Raw genomic sequence first — 27,198 nt, 5'->3', positions numbered from 1 at the left:
TTAGGGTGAATTTGCGAGGATGTCCACTCTTGGGAAGATTGCCATCTGTCTTAAACGTTTCCCCCTTGCCAATAATCTTTGTCACTGCAGAATGATAGACTTCAAATTGTTTGGAAATGGCTTTATGACCCCAGATTGATTTCTCAGCAACAGTTCATTCTGAACGTCTAAATCCTGAGCTGATGATCAAATAATCGAGGATATTTGATTTACAAGCCCAAGGCTGCTACTTCCTCTTTCATGGCAATGCGTGCATGACTGCTCTAATAAAGATGCTAATAAATGGAATAAAGGAATAAAGGAATAGCAAATATGAATGCAGCCTCGAGCTACGAGAAACACAATGGAAAGCTAAAGTTAAAAATATATTGTCACTAACAGCTCTGAATGGATTTAACACCTACAGCTGTATCTTAATGATTATATTGGATTACATTTTGTATTTATTTATTTTTTTTACATATTTGTTAAAACTGTCACTATGTTGTGACAGTGTGAAATGAGAGATAATTTGTGGGAAAAAAAATCTGAGCTCCTTTGCCTTTTCCCAGTGTTAACTGGACCAATTAAAACCAGGAAGTGAGTCTTAGCGCTGTCAATCACCCTCCAAGTGGCGCTACTCAACTCCCCCCTTGCTCTGTCCTACGCTGCAGCTCTGCACAGCCTGTTGTGAATGCTAGGCTAGTTAGCATAGCCACCGGTAACGGCAAATAAATGGTTCTCTTGTAACAGTAAGTTGTTTCTCCACCATTTGCACATTTAGCAGCAAGTACATGATGATGACTGACAGCGCTGAGGCCCTAAAACTCTTACTCACAACAATACATCAGATATGTAAATGGTGAATGATCTGTACCTGTTTAGAGTTTTTGTCAAGTCCCAAGAATCCAAAAGCAGTCCAAAGACACTCCCTTGGATTTGTAACTTTTTAGTTTCCTTTGCTTTTGCCTATTTATATCTTCCTCTAAAATATCAACATATATAAAAATAATTGTGTATGTGTTTTATTTCCTTATATATTTTATCTTCAAACAATGCAAAGGAACAGGCTGATAAATCCAAGTCTTGGATGCAGCAGGCTAAAAAACAAACAAACACAACAACAGGAGTGCAAATGCGTAGGCGAGGTTTTGCACACAAGTCTGTAGAAAGCCGTACACACGCACAACCACACACACACACACACACACGCAGAACGAACCCTGCCAAGGCCCTCATCAGGAACCGTCTTCCTTTAAGGAAACTTTAACCCCAGGGTACTTTATCATGATTGTCATTGTCGGTTTGCGTTAGCTTTAATTCTTCTTCCTGGAACTTGTCTTCAAATCTGAGCACGCCAACATGACATGCTTAGCCAGTGTATATTTAAAAAAAAAACACCTTAATGAAAAATTTAAAGCCACTCAGATCATGATTTTGAACATTAAGGCGCAACTTTTAGGCAATTTACTTCCCAATCAGTCTGCTCTACAGAGCGTCTTTTAGGGATAAGGTTTAATCAACGATCTGCCTGTTCAACACGTGAAAAGAAGAAGAGAGCATTGATTTCTTTTTCTTCCCACTTTCTTTCTTTTTAATAATTGGATTGCGACGTAGAAGAAATCACACGATAGCACCGTTAATAGAAAAGCAATTAGGCCAGCGCATGTCAAGGCTCTGTCAGAAAATGTGATGCAATCTGACAGACCAGCTGCAGATGGAAATAGTAGCTGATCTATGATAGCAGAGGCGAGTTAAATCTATGCTTGAATGTTTGATGAGATGCTTTCCTGCCCTGCAGGAGTTTCCTCTGCCGGGCTGCAGCTGTGAAAATCCTGACAAGACCTGTGGGTCAGAAAGGTTCTGGAAAAAAAAAAGAAAAAGAAGAAAACCTCCTCCATCTCCTACTGCACAGAGAAAACAGCCCTCCGTGTTTGTTTTCTCCTTGAATTTTCTGATAACAGGAACAACAGAGTTAGCAGGGGCATAACAAAGTAAGCCGCTTCCGCAAGTTCACTGGGTGACTGACAGCTGGGCTCGGCTCCGTTTGTTCTAATGAGACGCWGGCCCAACTAGTTCGGTTCTGTGGACCGTGATGAATTATTCCCACGTAGCGCACAAACAGAATGCATGAGAGTTGGCGAATTGGAGGAGGTACAACAATTACTGCCCATATGCACMCCCCCRYCCCCCACCCCCTGCTGGGAGCGCGCGTCCAGCAGGCCGGGCGTTCCCATATGTCCAAGCTGCTCTGTCTGTCTGGCYGTTTCTGGAAAGCGCRCGAGGCGCAGCGAGTTACTCACTCTGGGTGAAACGGGGAGGGTTGTCATTGACGTCCGTGAGCTTCACAGTGACGGTGGTGGTCCCGGATAATCCGCCCAGGTGGCCCCCCATGTCTTTGGCCTGGAGGACCACGAGGTACTGGTCCTGGGTCTCCCTGTCCATATCAGGGACCGCTGTGCGTAAAATCCCTGTAAAAAAATAAAAATTAAAAAAAATTAAAAAATCAGGTTCAAGATAAATTTTTATAACAAGTTGGAAAAACAAAACAGTAAAAGGTCAAGACTTATACCTGAAAGACTAAAAGCTTTTTATTCTCTGTTMAACATTTATAAGTGATTACCTTTTGGTTTAAAATTGTTTGTTTTTTTTTGTTTTTTTTTAAAGGGCACAGACTGGTGATTTTTTTTTTGTTTCTTTTTACAAATGTTCCTTTATAAATGTGTTCAGGTCAAGAAGTAAAAAAWTTAAAAATACAGAAAAAAATGAGCACATAGCAGTAGACAACATATAAAAGTTGCCAAAGATGACAAAAACTGTTAAAACTATCTTAAAGCTGTTACTTTATTCAACCTCTATTGTCTACAGTGAGTTTTGAGACAACATACTTGGCCCTGAAGAGTCACATCATGTAAGGGAAGTTAAAATACGAACATAGAATCACATTCCTGACACTCTCCTTCATTCGGCTCAGACACAGAGGAAAAAAAGAAACTGTCTAAGCAAAACCCTTCGTGGTCTTCCTTGAGCCATCTATACTTTCTCATGTCTCTTGCGTTGACGATTTATTCATAGACGCATGTTTCATCATTTTACCAAAATTGTGCCGCATAGCCATTAAACATTTCCTTTTTACTCTTGCATGAAGAAAACAGTCCATATACAGTGGAGCCCCATGAATAAGGCAAAACACTGGCTAGCAAATAGCTACAACCCATGAATAACYAAGATCCTCCCTAAAAATATTTGCTAAAATATCTTCTTTCGGGGGTTCAAACACCATAATATGCATTAATGTACACAGTGGAAACCATGCAGAACCACAGAAGAAAATATTTGCAGTCTTTCTTAAATAGACTGTTGGGGGTTCAGCCAATCGGCACCAATGGAAACGAATGGCGCTTCTGGACTGACCATTTTGCAAATGTCAGGCAGCACTGCGCCTCAGTATTTCCCCRTCCCGAGCCTCATGTTCTTTCAGATAGTTTAGTCCAGGAGTCCCCCAACTTTTTCCTGTGAGGGCCACATAACTTTTCCCTTCTCTGCTGGGGGCCGGAGTCAGTTTGTAACAGAAAAAGTGTGACAATTGTAGGAGTGCCTAAATGTAAAAATGTATTGTTTTCCAGAAAGCACAACCAAATAACATTCTCTGGGTTCTTCACAGAACAAAAGTCAGGAAATAAATAATAACACTATTAATGAAATAAATAATAACCAAATAACCCTCTCTGGGTTCTTCACAGAAAAAATCCAGGAAGGATTATAGTCTGTATTTTCCAAACTATGAGCCGCACCGGACTATAAGCCACAACCCCAAAGTTTTTTGTTTTTTTTTAAACCAGTAAACATACACATATAAGCCGCAGATATCCCTGCCGCTCCAGGTTTTCCACAACGATGCAGCAGCAGCAGAGGGGGGCGGACACCCAAAATTTGATTCATAACAGGTCAATTGAATATCACATTTGTTACGGTTGAAAAAGAAAAAGTTGCTAAGATTAGATTTAACTGAACTGATTACGGTAGTTTCCGAACTGTAACAGTAAAAGTGCAGATTCTTTGTGTCTGCTACTAGCATGTGCTAAATGAAAATGGGCTCCTTCTTCTTCTGCTGCTGCTTCTTCTTCTTTACATTTCAACAGCAGCTTGCATCCATTATTGTTGCACTACTGCCATCTACTGGATCCTAATATCTATACCTCAAATTCTCATAATGATCCCAGTATTGTTTAAAAAAAAGAAGAAAAATCTTATTTTCCCCCCTCAGTGCTATTTAACTGATAAACAACATTCTCAAATTTCAATTCCCTATTAAAACCTAATTCCGTTTTAATGGGCGCTTTCTTCTTTTATTTTCAATTTTGACTTCCAATGATTCACTTCCTGCTAAATAGCCCCCTGGTGGTTGAAGAAAAATCCACATATAAGCGGCTTATAGTCGAGAAAATATGGTATATGAAAAAAAATCTGAATGCTCTCTGGTATTGTTCAGGGGGCCGGACCAAATGTGGAGGCGGGCCGGATCCGGCCCGCGGGCCGTAGTTTGGGGACCACTGGTTTAGACGAATGCTGAATGAAGAAGTCTGAGAAAAAGCAGACTCTGTCAAATATTGCAAATGTAAACGAGCCAGTTTCATTCTGATCTTCGCTCCCATTTCATGAGAAAGACGCAACTACAAATGCTTTTTAGTTGTTGTTATCAAAAAGTGATTTTAAAATAGTACGCCTACTGTGAAAAACTTTTTTTTTTTTGTGATTCATAATTTCAATATGAAAGGGTTCCATGGCTCTAAAATGGAAATATATTTCCCATCCAAGACAAATCCTTCATCTATAGTGAGACTTCACTCGACCTCATTTGCATCGCTTCATACTGAATATGTTGTAAACATACTGGAAGTGTTTTTACACCTTTCTGTGCCACAACTTTATCACTTTGTCAGACAGAATCCCGGGCTAATTACCACGCTAATGATTAAAAATCACTCATTTACTTTTTTCCGTGGATCAGCGGCGTGCCGTTAAAATTACCATTACCAGATGTTGTGATCAGGCCTGATGGATTAAAGCAACGCAGTGGCGACCGGGGCTCCTGTAAGCTACTTACACATTCTCATCTTGGAGCACGCAAACGCAGCTGGTTTGAGCCGCGCCGCGCATGAAACGTTGGAGAGAAAACTCTAACAGACAGCTCGACCTTTTATTAATGACTTATTAACATTTATAACGGCACATTTGACGGCCCATTATGAGCCGAGAGTGTCATGGCCCCTTTGTTTAAGACTTCATTAAGGCTCCGTTTACACGTGTTAGTAACTCATTAATAAAATGTTGTGCGTTTGTTTGATTGTCACGCCGAGTAGCCTCCAGCTACAAATGCCAATAATGTTTTCTAAAGGCGTCGAGTCCAGATGCTGTGCAGCTTGTTATTTTAGGAACGTTATGAACTGCTCTGCTGATTTGACATGTTGTAAAATTATTAGATACGTCGCTATTTGTTTGCTTGTAATTATTTTTACATCTATCTCTAGTTTCGGCTTCATATTCCAGTCTGGATTSCAGTTCTCATCGCCATGGGAATATAAATTATATTGATTTGAGATTTTTTTTTTTTTTTTAACTCTTCAGTAACACTTTATTTGAAGGGGTGTGCATAAGACTGACATGACACTGTCAAAAACATGACATAACATCTGTCATGAACATAAAGAAGTATTTCTGAATGTTTATGACAGTTGTCATGAAGTGTTATTCGGTAAATAATGACTTTTAATGCAAAGTTGCTCTAAAAGTTGCATTGAAAGTTCATTAAAAATGCCAACTTTGCATTAAATTATCATAATTTACAAAATCATGCAAAGTTGGCACTTTTAATGGACTTTTAGTGCAACTTTTAGGGCAACTTTGCATTAGAAGTGTCATTATTTACTGAATGACACTCCATGACAACAGTCAGGAAGTGTCAGTTGTCATGAAGGGACACAGATCATTACTTCAGTGTTTTTCCAACTGGATGTCTGAGCACTTTTTCTTGGAAGAATGAGATCGCTTTAAAATAATTGGTTTCATGGGATGGAAACGGCTTTGAAGCATTAGTCCATAAATTTTAAATAGGGTTAAGGTCAAGACTTTGGGGAAACTCATCAGGAAGCTTAATTTAGCTCTCCCAAAATCTGTTTTGATGTGTGCTTTGCGTCGTTGTCGTGTCGGAAAACCCAATTTTAATGACCTGACCTTCACGGTTCTGTTGGAATGGAGAGAAATCGATCAGGAACCACCGAGGTTCAAAATGGCGGAAACACCAGCGTCGCTGGCTGCACCATCTTCAAGCTGGACTGAAATTCATARCCGCCTGCATCGACGCGCATAACGCCAACATAATTGGAGACTGGCTTAATGTTCGGATGTGTCAACTCTCCCGTTTTGGCCAGGAAACTACCATATTTTACCGTATCAGTATTAAAGCCTGTCAAAATTCAGTTTTGAGATTAGAAGAGGGAGAAGATATAGAAGGAATTAAAACCCAATTCTAATGTTTAACTCTCTGTTGTAAAAGAAATATAAATAACCTCCACTCCAAAACAATTAGCAGCTTAAAGAAACCGTTAAAAGCACATTCATGTCTGTTGTGTGTGGATATAAAAGTTGTCATGAGCCCAAACGTAAGTCAGCAGCTTCGCRAAAGTGTTCATAACCGAATCCATTAGTTACAGCTAATAAAACCCCTGTGTGTAAGTACCTCATTAGAGAGAGGTACCACTACCAGATAACGCAGTTAAGACTCGGAGAGAGCAGGACAGTSATTTTGTTTGGGCACTTAATTCATGCAATCACAACCGGCCGCTGAGCCGAGCCGTAAAACCGTCAGCGTTCCTTCGTTGTTATCTGATCATTACAAAAGGTAATAGAGTCATAAAGTACTTCCACGGTAATTAGACTGCTTTTATCCTGTTTGATGGATAAAGTTCCACTTAGGGATTCCCTTTGGGTATTTTTTTTTTTTTGATGATGCTCTTCTGAAACCTTTGGCACCGTGTCAGAAAAAGCACCGTCATCAGTGCTGGAGGCACTTCTTCCTGACACGCTGACAGCTTTCCTGACATTTTGGAGACCCTCTGTTTCAATTTGACAGCAACGATATAAGACTTCATGTCTTGATGTCTTGTTGACGGCGGCTCGCAGGAACACGAGTTCGGACACACGGACACAAACACGCTTCCGGTGAAAAGCTTAGATTCAAGCGCCAGACGTTCTGGCCTTTCAGTGGTTTGTTAATGAGTTTCCAGGGTGAGCTGATTGTAAAACAAAAATTAGAATTAGCCTATTCTAAAAAAAAAAAAAAAGAGAGAATGGATTTTCTTTAATCCACGTAGTAAAACAGGCCCCTCCTCTGGAGTGTAAACTCTTTGTAGCGATCAAAAAGCTTCTGGCATAATACTGGCTGAATATTTCACCCATTTTCTTGAGTGGATCGGTCTCCTGGCAACACTTGGGTTTTTTAAGTGCAGGCTACCAATCTTCAACAGGGTTCAGCCCCTGGGGGTTTGGAAAGACCATTACAGAGGCTGAATGTTATCTCGTTTTAAGCACTAAAACATTGACTTGTCTCCAATTTTCAACCCGTCTTAAGTGTTCATTTGAGGGAAAATAAGGATGTAAAGGACACACTCAGGTGGCGTTTGACGTCTATCTGCGAAAATGAACTTAGCGGTGTCTGAGCAAGGAGTTATTGTTTTCAGCAGGTAGCTTCTCAGGGACGTTGGTGTGTCCAGCGGTACAGTGGAGACGGCTGGACGTCCTCTCTTGTTTTTCAAACATGTTTTGGCTCACATTGACGACACTTCTTCAGCTATCATGGGTTCAGAGTTCATGACCTTTGTAGCTGGAAAGCCCAGCCAAGGTCTTATTCACATTTTTAGCATTTGCTTACTTGAGTAGAAATGTGTTGAAGAAGTGCCGCTCTTCCCAGTGTGCAATTTTTTGGTTCTCCATCAGTGATCCAAAACACAGAGAAAAAGTGGATTTTGAATTGACAAACCAAGGTCTTAAAACTGGCCTTTCTAAAGCCCTGACTCACACTTATAAAAAAAATAAAAAATTGTGTACACCAATTATTTGAAATACCTGTCCAAACTACCAATTCTGATCAAATATTGAGCCAGAATCATTCTGACTGCGACTAAAGGAATGGCGATCAAGGTGACAATGTCAAAGTTAGAAAAGAAGAAGTGCGTGTACATTTAATCTGGGTGGATTAGAGAAAATCTACAATAAATTCATATTTGTGAAACTAACCATTTCACCCTGAAAACAGAAGAGCTCAAATGATCCATTAAAAAACCAAAATGAACGACATTTGCTCAGATGCAGAAAAATGTTTATGCAAACATTTTCCTGCCTCTCAAAGCAGATATAAGAAAAAAAAGTTCATATGGAAGAAAAAAAAAAAAAATCAGTCCATGACAAAAGCTTGACATGCTGACAGAGAGCAGATCCTCATCGTGTTGCTCGCCAAAGACGCATCGTTCGACATCGATCACCTCCTCTCCGCAAATGACCTCATTCTGCCGCACGTTTTGCACATGGCTTCTCGCTGCTCGTGTGACCCGGCCGCTCCAGGTAAGTCACATTCAACGCGGGTTCCTTGCTGAATGCCAACAAACGGATATGTGAACAAACAGGAAAGCGTCCAAGTTCATGATCTGAAAGCAGAACCGCATAGAGACGGCGGGGGGATGAAAACGGCAGCTAAAAACGGGGAGGAAGACGGCAGACGTGTTTGGAATAATCCGGAATGCGCCCGGCGACACACGGTCACGGCTAACGCGCGCTGTGTGGCTTTGGGCTTAAACTCTGCATTAGCATTTCAAAAAGAGCCGCAACTCCCATATGTCAAGGCAATCAATTAAAACATGTTGCTAAACAAAACAAAGAAAAAACTGCCCACCTGCGATCCAAGAGGCTAAACTAAAACACACATTACAAATAGACAATAAAAAGATAAAGAAATAAACATCAGATGTATTTCACTGTGAACTAAATCCTGAGTGCTTCCATGCGCGCTGTCTGTCTGTCAAAGCGGCATCTGAAGCGCCGGGCTAAACTTCGTCTTGGAGACGCCTGAGCTACGACTCCACTTGGGAGATATCGAGCTCAAAAGCAAACAAAGATAAATAAATAGAGAACGAACGCACCCGGCACAGAACCATAAAACTTCTTGCCCTTAGGTGACACGCGTGCCCTTAGGTGACACGGCAGACAGATCCTTTGTCTCTTTTGCAATCCGCTCTGCATTACATTACACAAATCGTTCCTGAAGTCTGTCATAAACATGTCACTTTTCTTGTGCCTCATCATGCAGGAATAACATTAGACTGTAGCTGTTTTCTTTTTGGTTCTGTAGAGTTTAGGCACTTCATTAAAACATTTAGGCATTTCACAGAAGTAGTAGCAAAAGGAGAGAGTGTGTGTTTAGGGTGGAGGTGTCGTGGCTTTTATTAATATACCTGCAGGGGCTAAATATGAGGAAACCTGAGCTCAAATGCCGATGAAATCTCTTAAAATGCATCTACAGTGCAATTAGTGTCTCTGCTCTGATGCAGTTTGCTAATATAAATAGCATCTGCTGAAACCTGGGGTTACAAAAAAGCACTAGATGTGATGCTGGCTTTACAAAAAAAAGACAATAATTTATCAAGCCATAGTGTAATAGATTTAAACAGGACTGGAAAACAGGAAAACGGGGAAAGTTGTGCTGCTTCTGAGAGTCAATTTCACAGCTACTACCTTAGGCCTGGACAATAAATCAATATCGCGATAGACGTGTGATCAATATTAACAGATGCAGAAGTTTCAAGAATTTTACTGAACTCGGATGCAGAACCACACAGAATTCTGGGGGATATAGGCAGAGGAAAGGCCCCAGCTGAGCAAGGTGAGTGGCACTGACTGACTCACTCATGTTTTGGTTACCTAGCAACAACCTGTTGAGTAAGTTGCACAGCAGCAGTTTCAGGTTTCTCCACCGAACCTTGAAAACTGGGAGTGAAAACTGTGGATGAAACGCCACCAGCTGGTCAGCATTTCATATGTTCACAACAAAAAACTAATCAATAATTATCAACATCGACTGATGTGAACAGCTTATGGTGTGAGCTTTAATAATACTTGTTACTTCAGAGCCTTAACATTTAAGATATAAAACCCTAAAAATGTTGTTTCTGCTAAAATGCAGGTGACAGAGAGGCTAAACATCTACGAATCTAACAATGACAGAAACGCTGCCGTGTAAAATGTAGACATATTTAACTTTTCTCAAAATGTCTGCAAGATTTACAAGAGCATAAAGTTGTTGATTGGGTAGGATCCAAACATTTTAAATGGAACTGCATCTGGATCTTTGTGGTTGCATGAGGGGAAATTCACAACCTTCCAGTTTCCATGTAGTCTAGAAAGAAATGCTCTTCATGATCTGAATACTGATCGCATAAGTCTATAAACTGATTCAACTGATTGTTATATTTGAAAAAAAAAAATTCTATTACGCCAAATATTGCTATTTGACAAAATGACAATAGATTGCACTTAAACTGTTACAACGCATGCCATTTTTTAAAATTGTGCTCAATCATGAAAAAAGTAAAGACACTTTACTCAATCCCTTTATTCCCCTCGTTCTCTCTTGTCACGTTTGCCATTAAAGAGCTGCATCCTTGTGCAAAAAAAAAAAATCTGCTGGATTTGTTGGCGTCTGCATGCATTTTGTTGCAATTTGCTCTGCTACTCTCAAGCAGAGATGGAGGGAATAGCACGCGCAACACAGCTGTGAAAAAGGGGCGAGATTTCACCACCTAACGTTCCCTCCGTGTGTTTGAACGAGCGCAGGAGGGAGACGACAAGTAGGGAAGACGGATGAGCGAGTGTGACGGGGGAACGGCGGAACGCAGGGGCGGGAAACGCATTAGACACAAAGTATAAGAAAGAAACCCAACCGTGTTTGAACGCTTCCACACACACACACAAAACAGCGTTCACGTGCGCGCGGGTCCTCCAGGCCCCATCTATCCACACAGATATATCCTCAGAGCTGCATCTGTGCTCTGATCATCAGTCAAGACTGAATTCACTTGTTTGCTCCTCAGCAACTTGGGCATGTTTGATTTTCCGCAGAGCGTGGAGGGGTGTTTGCTTTCCGACATCTGTCCATCCTTTCAGCTTTTCTCTGCACCACCTGTGTGCGTGTACACGTATGTGTGTGTGTGTGTGTGTGTGTGTGCGTGTGTGTGTGTGTGTGCGCGTGTGCGTGTGTGTGTGCGCGCTCACCTGTCTGGGGATCGACGGAGAAGTACTGCTGGCCCTGCACCAGTGTGTACACGAGCTTGGCGCTGTTCCCGTACGTCGGGTCATCAGCATCTGTCGCTGTCACCTGGATTATGGACGTGCCTGCAGGGGAGGACAGGCGAGGCGAGGAGGGACAGAGGAGAGGGGGGGGGAAGGAAAAAGATAAATAAGTGAAGGAGGAGGATAAGAATCAAGAGACCCAAACTACAAACTGCACTTTAGGAGCGTGCGAAGCTTCGCGTGAGGACAACCTCCGGTCTTCTCCCCGCTCCGTTTTTCAATCTCTTTCCAACACCAGTGTGACAAATAGTTCATTTGCCCCGCCACACACATCCCCGTCGTCGCCCTCCTCGCTCCTGCCAGTCACCTACCTCCTCTCCCCCCTCACTCCCTCCATTCTCTCTGTCTCACTTCATTTCTCTTCATCTCCGTCTCCAATTCCCTCTTGCTCCCTCTCTCAATCAGACCGTCTGTCTCTTCAACAGGCCTCCCTCTCGTTCCCCTCCTTAAATCTTCTTTTCCATGGATCAGGGAGTGTCAATTTGGCAAGATATCTTCTTCTTATTTATTTTTTCTTCTTTTTTTTTTTTTAAATTATAAGCAAAAATAAGAATATATGAATATATGAATGACAGTAACCGAAGCCCATTTGTTGCACATTTGTGTAGGTGTGTGTAGAAGAAAAACGGAGGGGCGACCAGAATGAGTGTTTTTCAGGGAAAATTCGAGTCGAGGTGGAAGGAGGACGGTGGCAGCTGCTGGTTTATTTGTGATCAATACCCAGAGAGAGTCACAGCGGAAACAATCAGGAGTGTTTTTCTACTGGTTAAATGTGTGGAAAGTGGAATTGGAACTACATGATCCCTCGCTCCTGAACCAATTCGCAGTTGGTTTGTCCATATTTATCCTCTTTGACCATCAGATCTGATGCCTACGGCGCATTTTTAAGGAGGGCCGTTTAAATTTTTTGCCGAGCGGTGGTCACTTTTCCTTTCCCGATGCGAGTGTTAGCAATATGAATTTACATTAAACACTTCAGTATAAAAGCTTCAATTTCTGATTCGGTTTTTCCAGTGAGTTTGAGTCACCACAATATATGTCATGCTAAATTGACAGCCTTTCTCCACATAAAGAGCTTTTTTTTTTATCCTAGGCTCGATTATGCAAATTATTTAAAAGTAGCTTTGCCACTGAAGTCGCTTGAATCCTGAGCGGGCGACACTGAAAAGGCAAAGTGTCTTTTAGCTTGAAGAGATCCTCAGATGAAGCTGAATAAATCGAGATGGGCATCTATTTCTACCAGTGAGGAGTTTAGAGTGAAAGCCGCTTGTTTTCAGTCCTTCAGATGATCGTATGAGGAAGCACAAAACATAAACAGTTTTATTTGAAGGACAGACAGACTAAAGTCTCTGTTTAAACAAAAGTGAAGTGAATTAGCTTAAGAAAACCTTGAGTATCGGCGTCATCATTACATGCAGGAGGCATGCTGACAACTCCGGCGATTAACGTGAAACAAAACAAGCGTGAGCTAAAGTAAACCTGGCCATTATGTATTACAATACCGACGCATATTTTCATTCATAATGACGATGGAGATTCAATATTCCTAAGATTTCAATAAACATCGTCTGAAGTGATCAGAAAGCAGGTCGAACCGCCACGCCGTCGAAGCCGCTTCAAACATTCAGCTCAGGTGAATAAATCTTCAGTCCAGGTAGAGCGTCTGCATACTAGCATGAGATTAGAGCTGCAGTATCAAACTATATTTTTTAACATATTTGTTAAAACTGTCACTATGTCATGACAGTATGGTATCAGACGGATAATCTGGGAAAAACAAAAATCTCCCACTGCTTTCTAGAAACAGCCAATCAGAGCCAGAAGAAGGGGCTTAGTGCTGTCAATCTCCCGCCATGTGGCGCTACTAATCCCCCGTCTCCTTCTTGCTCTCTGCTACGCTGCAGCTAGCGTAGCCCGTCATGAAAGCTCAAGCTAGTTAGCATGGCCACCAATGACGGTGGACTAGTGGTTTCCCTGTAACTTTAAGTGATTTTTCAGCCATTAGTACATTTAGCAGCGAGTACATGAGATTGCCTGACAGCGGAAAGACACTCCTGGCTCTGATTGGCTGTTTTTAGCTAGGCGACAACAGTAGCTCCAGCTAATAGTAGTTCTCTGAGCTATTGTGTCAATCTCATCTGTCTCATATTACACTGACATGACATGTTGACAGTTTAAAAAAAAAATTTTTTCATAAAAGTTACATACTGAAACTTTAATACTGATAAATTGCCGTAACATTTACATAACGTTTCAGTAGCACTGCGGCTAATGTCCAATATTTCAGTTCTCATTGATTTCTGTGGCAGCCTGAGTTAGATATAGACCAACTTATGCCACAGCTGAAGAAAGATAAGACAGACATTGTTTTACGTGAAACTCTATATCTCTGATGTCTCTAGTTGACGGTGGACTACTAAATGTTAGAAGAATCATTGCCCTAATGTGGAATAAAATGGGCCCACCAATAACAAGCATGTCAGTGAAGAAAATATATTCTTTGACTTTGTTGGGAAAGCTAACTTTTATTGACAAAGGAAAAGCAGAGGAGTTTGAAAATGTATGATGATCTTTGTTGGACCTTTTGAGACACAGCAATGCATAATTTAATGGAAATCACTGGGTTGCACCTTTTCTTTTTTTTTTTCTTTTACCCGTTTTGTCTTGGGTGTGAGAGGGGTTTCTTTCTTTTCTCGGTCTTGTTTTGTTTAGTAAGGTTCAAAATGCTGAAAAAAATAAATAAATCATATTCTACACTATCTTTTTAAGCTAACAAATCATGGAATGTGCTACAGTTTGACAGAGGTGTTAAATTAAAAAGAGATCCAGATAACTTAAGGACATCACCGTAATTAACAGACACTACTGAAGATTATTTCAGTGGCTGTGAAGAAAAACAACCCAGATTTAATTTGAACCCAAAGTCATAATGTGTCTGAACAACCTTTAAAAATGTGTGTGTAATATGCTAAGCAGCACATTAAAGATTCAGTAATAATTGGGTTTAGCACCAATTAATACTCTGATTTTCATGTATTGAGATTACATATTGACTGATGTTCAAAGTAGCCATCTCGTCTTGTTCTCTCGGGTGTTGTGGTTAGCGCGAGCTGCTAGCAGTAGCCATGATGCATTTTTGATTGTCTAACATTCCAGTCAGGCACCGTCAAGCTAAATATCCTTTGAGACTCCTGCTTGCCAGAGTCAAAGAGTGACAGAGAAAGGAAAACTGACCCCATCTTAAAATATTTGAACAATCTGAATGTGATTCAACTCCATTTACTTTTGAAAAAAAAAAGCATTAAAAGTTGTATTTTATGTCACGACTTCTAGACTAGTTTTTGCTCACAGAGCACAAAGCGTGCCTTTGTTTCTTGTTATATTTCAGACATTTTTCATGTAGAAGTCATCAGCAGATCAGCAAGTAGACATAAATGTCTCTGACAGCAGACCAAAAAAAAAATCAATCTTTGGGCTCAGACTGTACGATGATGCTGGTTGACGCAACAAGTACAAAGCAGAGGCAAAAACTGATTGGTATGCATCCCGTCGACGGCGCTTCACAGCCAGTCGCACTTCACGAGGATCAAATATCCACGCCGCCACTCATCTGCCTGTTCTTACTTTAAGACGTCGGTCCTCCGAGGACAAAGACTTGGAATCTAGGAATCTGTAGTTTCTGTGTATGAGAATCCAAGGGACTTTATTGTCAAGGTTAAACTTTAGATGTGAGTCGTTCTCCCAGAATGCAGATACACATCTGGAGGGATGTTTACAACCAGTCGGGTGAAACCAACACAAAGCCCTCGAACAGGCGAGCAGGAGGAACTGGCTCCGTTCCAGAGCAGCTTTCCACGCATGCATTGTCGCATCAGACGTCCTCGCCTCCACCTCCACGCGTCTCCTCCTCCATGAAAACCTCATGTAACGAGGCTTTGATGGGATCCTCAGCGCAGCGCTATCTCCTCAGTCACGCTCGGCGGAAAGTGCTTTGGTAAATATTGAATCGGCGAGTAAATACTGAATCCATGATTGACTGAACAACTCAATCTGAAGACTTGAGCTTCGGCGAGGAGCGGAAGCTCATAAGGCAGCTGATAGGATTACTAAATACCGCTCGCCTGCATCGTCTCCCCGGACTCTGCCCCGGCAGCCTGCAGGCGGGGGTGGAGGGTCATTACTCTAATCTCAATTAAGCAATTCTGCACAAGACGAAACTTGGAAGCAGAAAAAAAACCAAAACACCTTTCAGTGGCAGATGGCGAAGACCCTATGCCAGCTTTTCTCAACTTCTCTAAACTAAATACTTTAGGGGGGGAATTATGTAGAATAATGGCTGTTTTTGTAGCTAATTCAAAAGTTTTCCTAAAAGCGATTCTGCCAGGCGAGAGTGGAGCCCGTTTCAGGGGCCCGAGCACAGTTTAAATGAAGATGAGGGTACTTTTGGGACATGCAGGCCTCTTCGTACAATCAACTCGATCTGCAAGCGTGATCTGAAATACAATCTCAGATAGTGATTGTCCTACTAAATTCAGACTGCTATGAGGGTACAAAAATCCACCCGCTCTGCCGTCAGCTCTGATTTCATTTCTGTTGCAAGAGTTGCTATCGGATTGTACAGGATTTCTTTTTTTTACGTAGAGTATTAGATTGACAATCCCGTCACTATGTGCCAATCACCATGACGGGCATCCTGCTGCCGTCTTCAGGTGAAAATACCGATGTGAATGAGTCTGGAAGCCGTGATCGGTTCTTCCTTAAATAGTCTCTCTCGTTCATGTTTATCAACATTCAAATAATGAGTTCTGTTTTGAATAATTGTTTCTGTCTGACCCAACAAGATTAGTTTATTATCTCAGATTCATTAATATTGTGTTTGTTCGTTATTAGTAAGAATTTCATCTCTGCGTCACCATCAAGCCTCAGCTACGTCATCGGTTTATATCAAGATCACCTCACTAAATACTACATCTTTTCACATTTGTATAAGTAATCTTTTTCTAAATATGTAATTTAAAAAGTCAACAAAATTATTTTTGAAATGTCCCAGTATCGCATTAATTCTATTAAAATTAGAAGTATACATTTGTATAGATAGAAAACTAGCATAAACAACATTTGTTAGTTTCTCATCTTTGACGGAATCAAACAGGAAGTGCTTTAATTTTTTGTTAGTTTAGTTTTTTCAGAGCCTGTTTAACACACATACTGAAATTGTTCACTTTTTTCTTCTAGAGTAAACATGTTTCAAGGTACATCCTGAATAACAGAATAAAGAGTAAAATGTGTTGAGTGACAGAGAAAATAAAGTGCCTTTACAATGACAGATCACAATGATGTTCACTCAACAGTGAGAAAATAAGATGATAAATAAAGTGCATGTTGTTCTAAAAGCCCAAGCAGAATTCAGCTTAAAGAGAAATCAGTGTGGTCATAATTCTGAACTATTACGACACCAGAGCTGGACTACAATTCTAGGTGAAGTTTAAAGTATTAGTTTTTTGCGATTTAAGTGCTACTAGAGCGTGATGTGCCCACTGAAACTGGATTTATGATTGGGAATATCGGAGGTGTCCAAGAAACTTCTAGCTTAGCATCCAACATGGCTGCCTGCCACCACATTTCATATCAATACCTATGTGCTGCTTTGGGCCACATACAATACACTAGTTAAAAGATTACAGAAGGGCACTTTCTTGTCCAATCTGTGCAAGTCCCTGGCTGCCTTGCATATTAAATGTAGCTGAAATATCTACTCATCATTATCAGCTTTGACAGTTTGTATCTCAGTGGTAGATCTTGCACTGTAACATTTTTCTTTTGTGTTTTTAATGCATGAAATAGTGAGAAACTTACAATTATTAGATTTTATAGCCAACAGTAGTTACACCACAGCTTTTAGCGTAGTCTATCAGAAGTGTTAGTCGACTCTCGACGTCCTTCACAGCTCTGATGCTTAAGACGGAGGATCAGCAGACTCTGGACAACGCATCTGCTGGCCACAGAAGTGAACAATGTGTGTTGAATTTGAACGGATTTACGGGAATCAATGTGCCTTTCGAATGCCAACAATAATGAACCAATCCCGTTTCTTCTGAAGAACTGACCCCCTTCGGCCTCAATGTGCTTAAAGCAGCATCCGCTTTATTAAAGTGGTCGACATGCGAGAGTCGGAGCAGGGAAACAATTGGGCGTGACCAATTAATTCTTGCAAAATTTTAAGCTTGTAGGGCGACCCGGTCCAGACGCTGCAGCAGAACGCCGGGATCATTAGGAGTCGGAAGACGTTATTTGTAGCTGGAAGTTTAATGGTTTCAATTACTCATGGCCACATCGGTTCCTCGGCACGTTTCGAAAGAGGACGTCAGCGTCTAAACGAGCGCGGAGGACAATTAAAGCGCCGTCCCAAAGCGGCAGCAGAGAGCATGCCGCGCAAACATGAACGGAAAGGAACCCCATCAGGCACTTCCTTTTGCTTTTAAAGTTTCACAAGTTATTTTTCTGATTAAAAGTGATTAAATTATTCGTACGGAGTGGTATACCTTTACTGTTTTTGCACGTGGACACAGCAGAAATAAGAGATAGTCTCCAAAGATTACATAACAAGGGACGCTCCCCATGAAATCAATTGCTATATTAATATCATCACCCACGTCGTTTGACCTGTGCATAATCACAAGCTGTACATATTTCAAATTAGTCACTGTAGGTACAGCGTGTGGACTCTGTACCGTAATGAGACGACGACGGGCGCCATGCATCCTAAAAGCAGCTTTGGCGGCAACGGCGTTAGCAATCAGATGTTAATCTGACTCGCTGCAGATTCTGTCGGCATTGTATTTAAATTGGATTGTCGTTTGCATTTTATTCCACATCGCTGGATATGTCTGTATGTCTGAGCATATCCAGCCATAAGACTTTTCCCCCCTGCCTGGCAGCGGCAGGTGGTGAACACAGAAACAAAAAAATAAGAAAAAAAATAAACCACCATCTGACCTCTTAGCTGACGGCGTATTTATTTAGCCACTCTTTATACACTTGGAAGAGTATTTTGTATTCTTATCAACTTTTACTAGATACACGTGTCAACTTTTGCATGTTTTCAACACGAAGATGAGCGAATCAGAAACCTAACGTCGGGTTGGGTCAACCAAAGAACGGCATCAGAATTTAATTCAGGTCAGGACTTTTGACCAGGCCGCTCCTGGTTTTGTTTTTTCCCCAAAGTCATTGAGAAGTAAACTCTGTTCTGGATTGTCGTTCTGCTGAAGCGCATTTCAGCTGGAGGTCACAAACGGACAGTGGGGCGTTCGCCTTCAGGACGTTTTTTGGGAGAGAGCACAATTCATGATTCCATTTTCCCCACTACAAGTCTGCCTCCGGTTCCCGAGGCAGAGAAACAGCCACGGGCTATCACACTATCACTGCCATATTTTACACAATATTATCATTTTCTGAAATGCTGTCAGTTTTTGCTAGAGCTAATGGGGCACACACCTCCCCAACAGTATAATTTATCTCATTAGTTCTCAGAGTATTTCACCCAAAAATCTCGGGGACCATCGAGATGTCTTCTGGCGAAACTGAGACAAGCCTTTACGTTTCTCCAGTGGTTTTTATTTTTCGGGTCATATTCACCTCGTCTCTTACGGCGGAATGTTCGTAAACGATGACTTTAACCGAGGCAAAGTGAGAGCAGCGGTTCGTTGTCCTTGGATGAGTCGTCGTTACGCTTTGGGATCGTTTTGGTCGTCCACTCCTGGGAAGGTTCACTGCTGTTTCTCCAAATGTTTTCATCATTTGGACTTGATGACTCTCACCGTGGTTTTCGCTGGAGTCCCACAGCTTTTTAACATTTCTCAGACTAATAGATCACAAATAATTAGTATCTATGTCATTTTTGAACGTCCGTGGTGACGTCTGACTCTTCTGGTCTACTCTGCTTTGTCAAACAGGTCCTTTTTTAAAGTGATTTTGTTTTTTTTTGTCTTTTTCTTTTAAAGTGAGAACAGGCCTGAGTGTGGCTAAAGGAACTGAACTCAGCTGTGAAAAGATGTGACACACCAGTTACTTTATGGATTCAGGTTGGGTTTAATGTCTTTGTCTGATATTTAAATTTGTTTGATTTGAAACATAGGAGTGTGAAAAACCTGAAAAAAAAAAAGTTAAATGGCAAAACAGGCTAATTTGTTCTTTCACCGACGTATATTTCTTGCAGCGACTGTTTAGAAAATTGTTAGGGTAAAGTGAAACAAGTGAAAAGTTTTTTTTTTTCCTTCTTCTGTTGGACAATTGCTGCTTGTGTGCTGCTTTCAGTTCCTGGCAGCTTTAAAAGCTTTTCTGAAGACGTGCGGCGGCGATCCAATCTGCACAGAACAGGCAGGGATATATTTTAACACCTGCCAGTCTAACATGAGTAAATGTTTGCAGATTACTTTTCAGAGCCTAAAAAGAAGAAACGCGAGCCTAAAGCAGATGTTGATTCGGTTGGCTCGGAGATCGATCTCTGTTTTTTTAGCGTTTTATTCTAAAATCCAACAACGTGCAATCACATGTACAGAGGAAGAAGACGTAGCCAGTTGTGAATTTAATACAATCTGAAATGTAAAAAAAAACAATCTTTATTTTTTTCACTTTTCTGTCACATCTACATGTTTTGTTTTTTCTAGACAAAGGTAAGCTTAGTAAATACAAAATGAAGGCTTCAAACGATGAAACCAACACTGTCCTGGCCTGATTGCTGCTTGTTAGGGATAAATAACTATAGTTATGACTATTAACAACTAATTAATGATTTAATAAGAGGGTAGGGATGTTTTCCTATAACACCAAACTGATTTGGATAAACTTTTTCATTTTCCCCCCTGCGGTTTGTAATTACTCAGTCCATTTTTGACAGATTTTAAAATTTGGTTGATGACCTAAAACACTAAAGTGTGACAAAATCCTAAGACAGAACAACATTTGTAATTTTATTCTAAAAAGAAAATATCTTTCTTTACTATACTGCAACATCAGAAATCTATTCTCAGTTGTGGTTAGGCTTTATTACCTCACAATCTAATGTTTTTCAGTCGTATTTGAGTAAAAAGTATCACTCCTGTTTCCTCATCATCTGTCCCTTAATGCTGGATCTGAGCCTAGACCACTTTTCAGAAATAAGAGGATCAGCAATAGGGAAGTTGAGCAAAAATAGGTAAGAAAAAAATCCTGCTGACTTTGTTTTAGTTTAGCAAAAAAAGAAGAAACTAACTATTTTAACTTTTGTCATGCATAATAAAATGTACGTCTTCGTTTTGGATTTGAAAATGATTATATTTTACAGGAATGCACCAATCAACTGACCAGAGATCAGATTCATCCAGTTTAGTTTTCTGGATGAATGTTTTTTTTTTTTTTTTTTTTTTTACACAACAAACGCCAACATACCAAAAACCAAGAACTTCCGAACTTCCGTTTTTCATTCTGCATCGACATCAACCGAAATTATACTCTTTCATGCGCGTTTTTTCAAAGCTTCATGAAAAAAATATTAGATAAAATTTAGTACATATGCTTTCATGTATAAATGATCTCTTAATCACCCGCAGTCAGATTCAGAACCGCTACCTCCATCAAAGAACCCGCAGAACATTTTTTTCTCTCTCTTTGATCCAAGGTTTCATTATTGAAATCAACAGGTCAGACCTGAAAACTGGTAGCAGCTAACAAGCGAATTGGTTTCTATCCGGTGCAAAAAGTACGTTTGAGATGTGCGAAAAAAAATTTTAATAAGTACAAAATGTAAGCTGCTTGAAAGGTCCTTTGAAACCAGATGCAGAATTTAAACTCCTGGTTTTTATGTCAGGTTGTCTCAGTTGTCTCTCTTTTGCCATTTTGAACATCACTGGGATGTAAGTGCGTGTAGAAAATGTTTCGTATTGCAAAAGGAATCCTTGTAGGCATCAATGTTGTGGCATTGCTTCATTGCATATAACAGATGTGAAACTGCACCTGTCAAAACGTCATTTAAAAAGACATTCACGTATACCGTCTGGTGTTGCAAACAATGGTTAATGCCCCCTCATCTTTAAGTGATTCTAATAATAGGTCTTTTTATTACAGTTAACCTAATACAGGCTTTTAAAGACCCAACGCCGAGTTCATTATTGATTTATTTTACTGCCGGTAAGAGCCACTTTGTGCTTTTTGTCTTTTTTGCCATATTTTACAGGGTTTTTCGGGGGGTGGGGGGCTTTCTGCCACAGAGGACATCTTCGTGCTTCGTGGAGGCTAAAAGGGTTTCGAACAAAATGTCGTCAGACAACTCAGCCCCCTCTCAGACAGAAATAATAAAACATACTGTCTCGCTGCGCTCAAGTGGAACATCCATCACTTTGGCGCTCGACAGCAGTCACTGGCCGGTGCTTTATTTTGATTAAACAGTAAACTAATAAAATGCTACAGCCTTATTTAGTATACAGAATGTAACTTCAATAGCCTGCAGTGTCAGGTTAAGTTCTTATCCCTGTCACTGAGATTATTTATCATTTTGTTTTTTGCTTCCAGTGCTCAGGCGCGGCGGTAAAAATGGTATTTGAGATAAAAAATTAAAAAAAAAAAGATTCCAGGAAAACAACCTGTCTGCTGGTTGAACATTTCACCATTTGTAGCAAGATGTTCAAGTTAATGACTTTTAACTCTACTTCTTTACCGAGTACATTCGTATCAGGGGTAATTCTGTCACAGTCGTGCAATCGGAGGGTTGTGGGTTCGATTCCCGCCACACGGCCAGGGGCAAAGCGCTCCCACCCCCAAGCTGCCTCCCAATCTGCATGTTGGTGAGTAAATGTGACTATAGTGAGGAGCGATCTGAGCGGTCATTATGGCTTTGAAAAGCACTACACAAATTTGCATTTAAAATTGGATTGAACACTAGCCGTTTAAAAATTTCAAGTATTAATCACATTGCCTGTCAAAGGAATAAGTACAATGATCTTTCTTTCCTGTAAAATCTAATAATTCACTGTGCTCCAGATGGATTCATGCTTAACGAATGCTTTGTTTAGAAGCGTAGTTTTATGTCGTGACAGACGGTCTTGTGACACAAAGATGACGGGATATTTTTTTTCGACAAAGTTTGTCTCAGAGTCATCCGGCAGCTTTTCATGCCTAGATATGAAGTAGTTCCGGAGTTGCCCTGTTATGTCCAACCAACCCATTTTTATTTTTTTTGTTATTTCACACTCAGGCATCTTTACAATCTGAAATGCCTGATGATTTTTCCAAACTGACCTCAATTTGGATGGTCGTGTCCCATTTGTTATATCAACATTTTGTGCTGGAAGTAAGATAAGAGTTAAAAGTCAGGAGATATCAAAAATTGAACAGACAATCATGTTTTCTTATAAATATTTAAATGTACATTGTGACCATTACATTGACACATGGCTGGTAACATTTAAGCGGAGTGGCAAAACAGTGTGGAGTCGATATTGTTCCCAAAACTTGTTTATTTTTAAGAAATAACTAAAAGTTTTGGTCAATAACATGTTGACATGGAAACCACTGAACTATAAGCTGTATAGTTAATGTCTCAAGGTTTACTTTTAGAACCAGTAGGGACTTAGGAGCCAATATTAAAGTGTGTATCTTTATTTGCTGTGTAACACTGAAACTCCTGGTGGAGTGCCTCGGGAAACAAGGCGTCCTCTTTATAATTGTTCTGTTAAAGCTTTTTTGGAGCATATTAGGGCAACAAAACATAAAAACACTAAAGTTCTTGTACTGGTTTTGGTTTTAGCTTACACTGACTTACAGTTATTATTTACATGAATCATGCTTGGACTTAATACTAATAGTTTTGAGACTGAAACATCATTAAAAAAAACTCTGTATAAAAAGACAAGAGTTTGTAGTTACTGTGATATTATATGTTTCTCTTGGTTGACCTCGGCTTCCTGTTTGGTGTCTAAACCTTAATGAAATATCTTTCTCCTTCGGTGAGGTAAGACAGACCAAATAACTGACTTTTTAAAAAAGGCTCTGATCAATGTGCTGCAAAGAATAACTTTGGCCTCAACTGAATGAATACATTTTTCTTATGTTATTTAAACGCCTCTCCATGCTGCCTTACAGACATTTTTACATTAAATTGTCAGAAGAATAACAGTTTGCAGCTCCGGTTTACAAAGAAGTGAGATTTTTAAGTTTTTGCTCACCTTTTTGTATACAATAAGTAGTTTTTGATGTTGCTATGGCCTCAAATCCAAATAAAGGAGTTCACTRGTTCGTTTGGCAGCATCTGTACTATACCATAAAAACATCAAGCACACATGTAATGTATCAGCTAGCAGAGCCAAGAGCTCATACTCACCTCCTCTACTATATCCACTGTTGTGGGTCATTGTTTTTTGTCCTTGTAGCTAAAGCTACGACTAGCTTATATACATAAGATAAGCTAGTCACTTAGCTGATGCTTCAGCTAAGTGATGCTATGTCTCCTTTGCTTGTTGTTTGTGGCATTATTTAAAGCTTTGTTCGCTGTGAAATGTTTGACTAACAGATGTCTGCCCTCTTCGCCTCAGGTTAACAATTAGCAAACTTTGACGACAACAGTGCCAGCAAGGCGAAAACATTTTRTGACTCATCGTCTTTCCCGATCTCAAAGCGTTTGTTGACTTGAACACATTTGTAGAGTACTTACTGTGGACTGAATATGTATATATTTATATTCAATACCATATAATAGACAATGCATTACCTTATTTTTGAAAAGTAACATTTTCAATTGCGACTTCAGTGAAAATTTCATCATCCTCTCCTTGTTTATGCCAACTARTGCCATGTGCATACAAGGTGGTGTGGAGATTTGAAAAGGAGCTGTAAACAGAGCATCTGTTCTTTGCGGTGGAAAGCTAAAAAGATACCAATTGTTTCTACGATCAAAATCTCTTCAATAAAAGCATAAAATGTAGCAATGTAGCACATTTTATGCTTACTTCCAAAGACAGGCTGATGAAACAAATTACACTCGTTTTCCCCATGATTGATTTTTTTAGTACGTTCCTTTAACAAACAAATATTCACACAGAACCCAYCTCTCCCCCATTTCAATACCTATATTTGCCATCTCAGGCACCATGGCGCTGTAGGGGCCTTCATCAAAGATGGGAGGGTTGTCATTGATGTCCTGCACCCGAATTATGAACTGTGACGACGGCTCCAGGGGACGTTCGGTCTGCCTGTCGGTGGCCGTGGCGATGAGACGGTACTCATCCTTCTCTTCCCGGTCCAGGGGCTTGGTGACATGAATGTTACCCGTTTTCTCGTCGATCACGAACACCGAGCCCGCCCCCTCACCTCGCAGGATATACTTGGTGCGGCCATCATTCCTGTCCATGTCGGTGTGGAGCTAGGTGAGAAGAGGCGAGAGGGAGCAGGGGGGGAGGCAAAGAGGAGAACAGGAATTAGTGGGAATTGAAAATGCAAGGTAGTGAGAGGTGGGGTAAGATAACAATACAATGGGTGGGAAAGAAAGACAAGAGTAAACACCAGTTAAAAATTAAGATTGTTTTTCTCCAGACAGTCAGGCAGTGAAGACAAAACAAGCAGATTATCCTCCGCATGCCTCCAGGATATAATGAATTTAAGCAGAAGCAGAGAAAAGAAAAGCAGACAATACCTCGCTCTCCCTAACAATGTTTCTTTTTTATTTTATGCCTTCCTGCAGTCGTTATTTGGTGCTTCAATGTTTCTATTTCTGCCGTACTCGGTGAGCAGCTGTGGACCTGGATCTCCTTAATCTTAAAAATATCCAGTACACAAACTCTGCTGCTCACACTCTGAGCCCTTCTTCGGCTCCCAGCAAGAGTGGACAGAAAAACTGTTTGTTCACAAGCGGGGTGCCGGCGATTTAATGAAAGCGYCATATCAAAAGAATAACGAACAGTAGGCCAATCAATTATTCCCTAATAGGCGTCTATGAGTGAGACGGGAGGAGCGCGTGGCGGTGGCGCGTTTGGTATCGATCGCAGCCCCCCGTGTCGTGTTTTATTGGATCAGCGCCTTGCGGGACGGCAAAGCGACCGGCATCCTCTCACGCGGGGAGAGGTAACATCGGCGAAGGCTCCACGCCATTCTTGGTCCCACAACGAGGGAGACGAGTCAGCGGGACACGGCGAGCCGCATCCAGATTCAATCTCATTACCCTCCCCCCCTGTCCCGCGCTCTGACGTGGATGGAATAGCAACTGTGACCAAAAAAGATAAATAAATAGAAAGAAAGCGGTAAATTAGCCTCCACTCTCAAGTAAGTGTGACACTGTGACTTCAGATGCAGAGGAGACGCGGGGAGAGGCAGCTGGGCTACGGGGAAGGGGGTTTAGCTGGGGGAAAGCATTGTTGCGTGGCAACAGCTAAGCACATTTTCTAAATGAAATGAGAATGGATACTGTGAATGCGAATGTTCATTTACTTTGAGGACTACCATTTTTCACAGGGGGTGTTGTGGCGGGATGACTCGGCTAYGCCAGCGTCTTGGGGTGCAGACAATGAGCACGGATGTTGGCAAGGTTATTTGTACCAAAGCAGAGACTTCAGGTCCAGAATTTTAAGTGAAAGTTAAATCGCTTGATATGTAATGAACATCTTGTTTATGTCAAATACTTAAAGCCATAATTAGCCTGCTCGTTGACATTTGATAGGGGAATGTGGGCTGAACAAAATGGATACTGGCTGATAGTTTTTTTTAAACATTTTCCCTCATCCTGAGAAGTCTGCTAGAGATCATGACAGACCGATGCCTGACTGCCATTATTTGGAAATTGTTTGATCGGAAACTAGAACTTTGTGTGAATACGGCCTTCGTAGGTAGCACTGTGCACAACACTCTTCAATGCAGAAGTTGCCACTACAGGACRAAGACTCAAAAAAGAGAAAAGTTCAAAGGTCAAAAGATAACAGGAAGTATTACCACTTTCTCTGTTCTATCTTTTTGAAGTAGAGGTTAGCATAGGACAGGYTAAACTAGTAAATATTGGTAAAAATAAGTTAAAGAGAGGTTCTATGGACTTTGCAGAGAATACACACAGAGATTTTCATTAGTCGTGCTAATCATGCTAAGCACTAATAAGATGTGAAAAGCAGTTTAAAACCTCAGTTTCATAATTATATTTTTGTTCAGTAAATAAATAAATCAAGATTATGTATATAACACATTTCAGCAAGAAGGTCGTTCAAAGTGCTTTACMTCATAAAGCACAAAATTGAAAAGTTATAAAATCATCATTCAGCAATCGAGAAGCCGGCAACAAATATTATGTCAAGTGCCGTCATCAAAACCCTCAGTATATGTTATATATTTTGGTCAATGTKCCAGTGATGGGTCACAAACAAATCTAAACATGTGGAGGTTTTCAGCCTTGATTTAAAGGCCCTTAGTGTTTCAGCTGTTTTACAGTTTTCTGGAAGTTTGTTCTGGATTTGTGGTGCATAGAAGCTGAAYGCTGCTTCATTGTTGTCACTGTTCTGTCCAACATCGATGGGATGCTTCCTCCCATAGGAGGTCCCCCACTTTTCAGTGATGACAATTCTAGGGGCCCTGACCAACAGGGGGCCCTCAACAATTTAATAATTTTTTRTTCATAGAAAAAAAAAATTAGGGCCCTGTCAATTACAAAATTAATCATATTGTATTTTCAACGATTGTTTTTAGYAGTAAAAACATAATGTTCCCACTCCCTGATCAAAAAACACACATCCATATTTGCCTTGAACCCCCATATCTGCTTTAAATGGTTCGTTCCTGCTTGGAGCACTTCAGAGTGACGTCAGTGGAAGA

General features: G+C 40.7%; 1 protein-coding gene across 4 annotated transcripts in view; it reads right to left on the bottom strand.

The window, feature by feature from the left end:
* Positions 1–27,198, bottom strand: part of cdh24b (cadherin 24, type 2b) — a 228,829-nt gene that overhangs the window by 83,929 nt on the left and 117,702 nt on the right. For all 4 annotated transcript variants that reach the window (XM_017310022.1, XM_008432992.2, XM_017310023.1 and 1 more), the window contains 3 exons: positions 24,478–24,772; positions 11,302–11,421; positions 2,283–2,450 (listed from right to left, as the gene is read on the bottom strand). In XM_017310022.1, coding sequence (XP_017165511.1) covers positions 2,283–2,450; positions 11,302–11,421; positions 24,478–24,772 — 583 coding nt within the window. The remainder of the gene's footprint in view (positions 1–2,282; positions 2,451–11,301; positions 11,422–24,477; positions 24,773–27,198) is intronic.

This window comes from Poecilia reticulata, linkage group LG17, assembly GCF_000633615.1.
Source record: "Poecilia reticulata strain Guanapo linkage group LG17, Guppy_female_1.0+MT, whole genome shotgun sequence".
NCBI lineage: Eukaryota > Metazoa > Chordata > Actinopteri > Cyprinodontiformes > Poeciliidae > Poecilia > Poecilia reticulata.
Note: the sequence above shows the minus strand (reverse complement) of the source record. Positions and strands in the feature narration are given on the sequence as shown.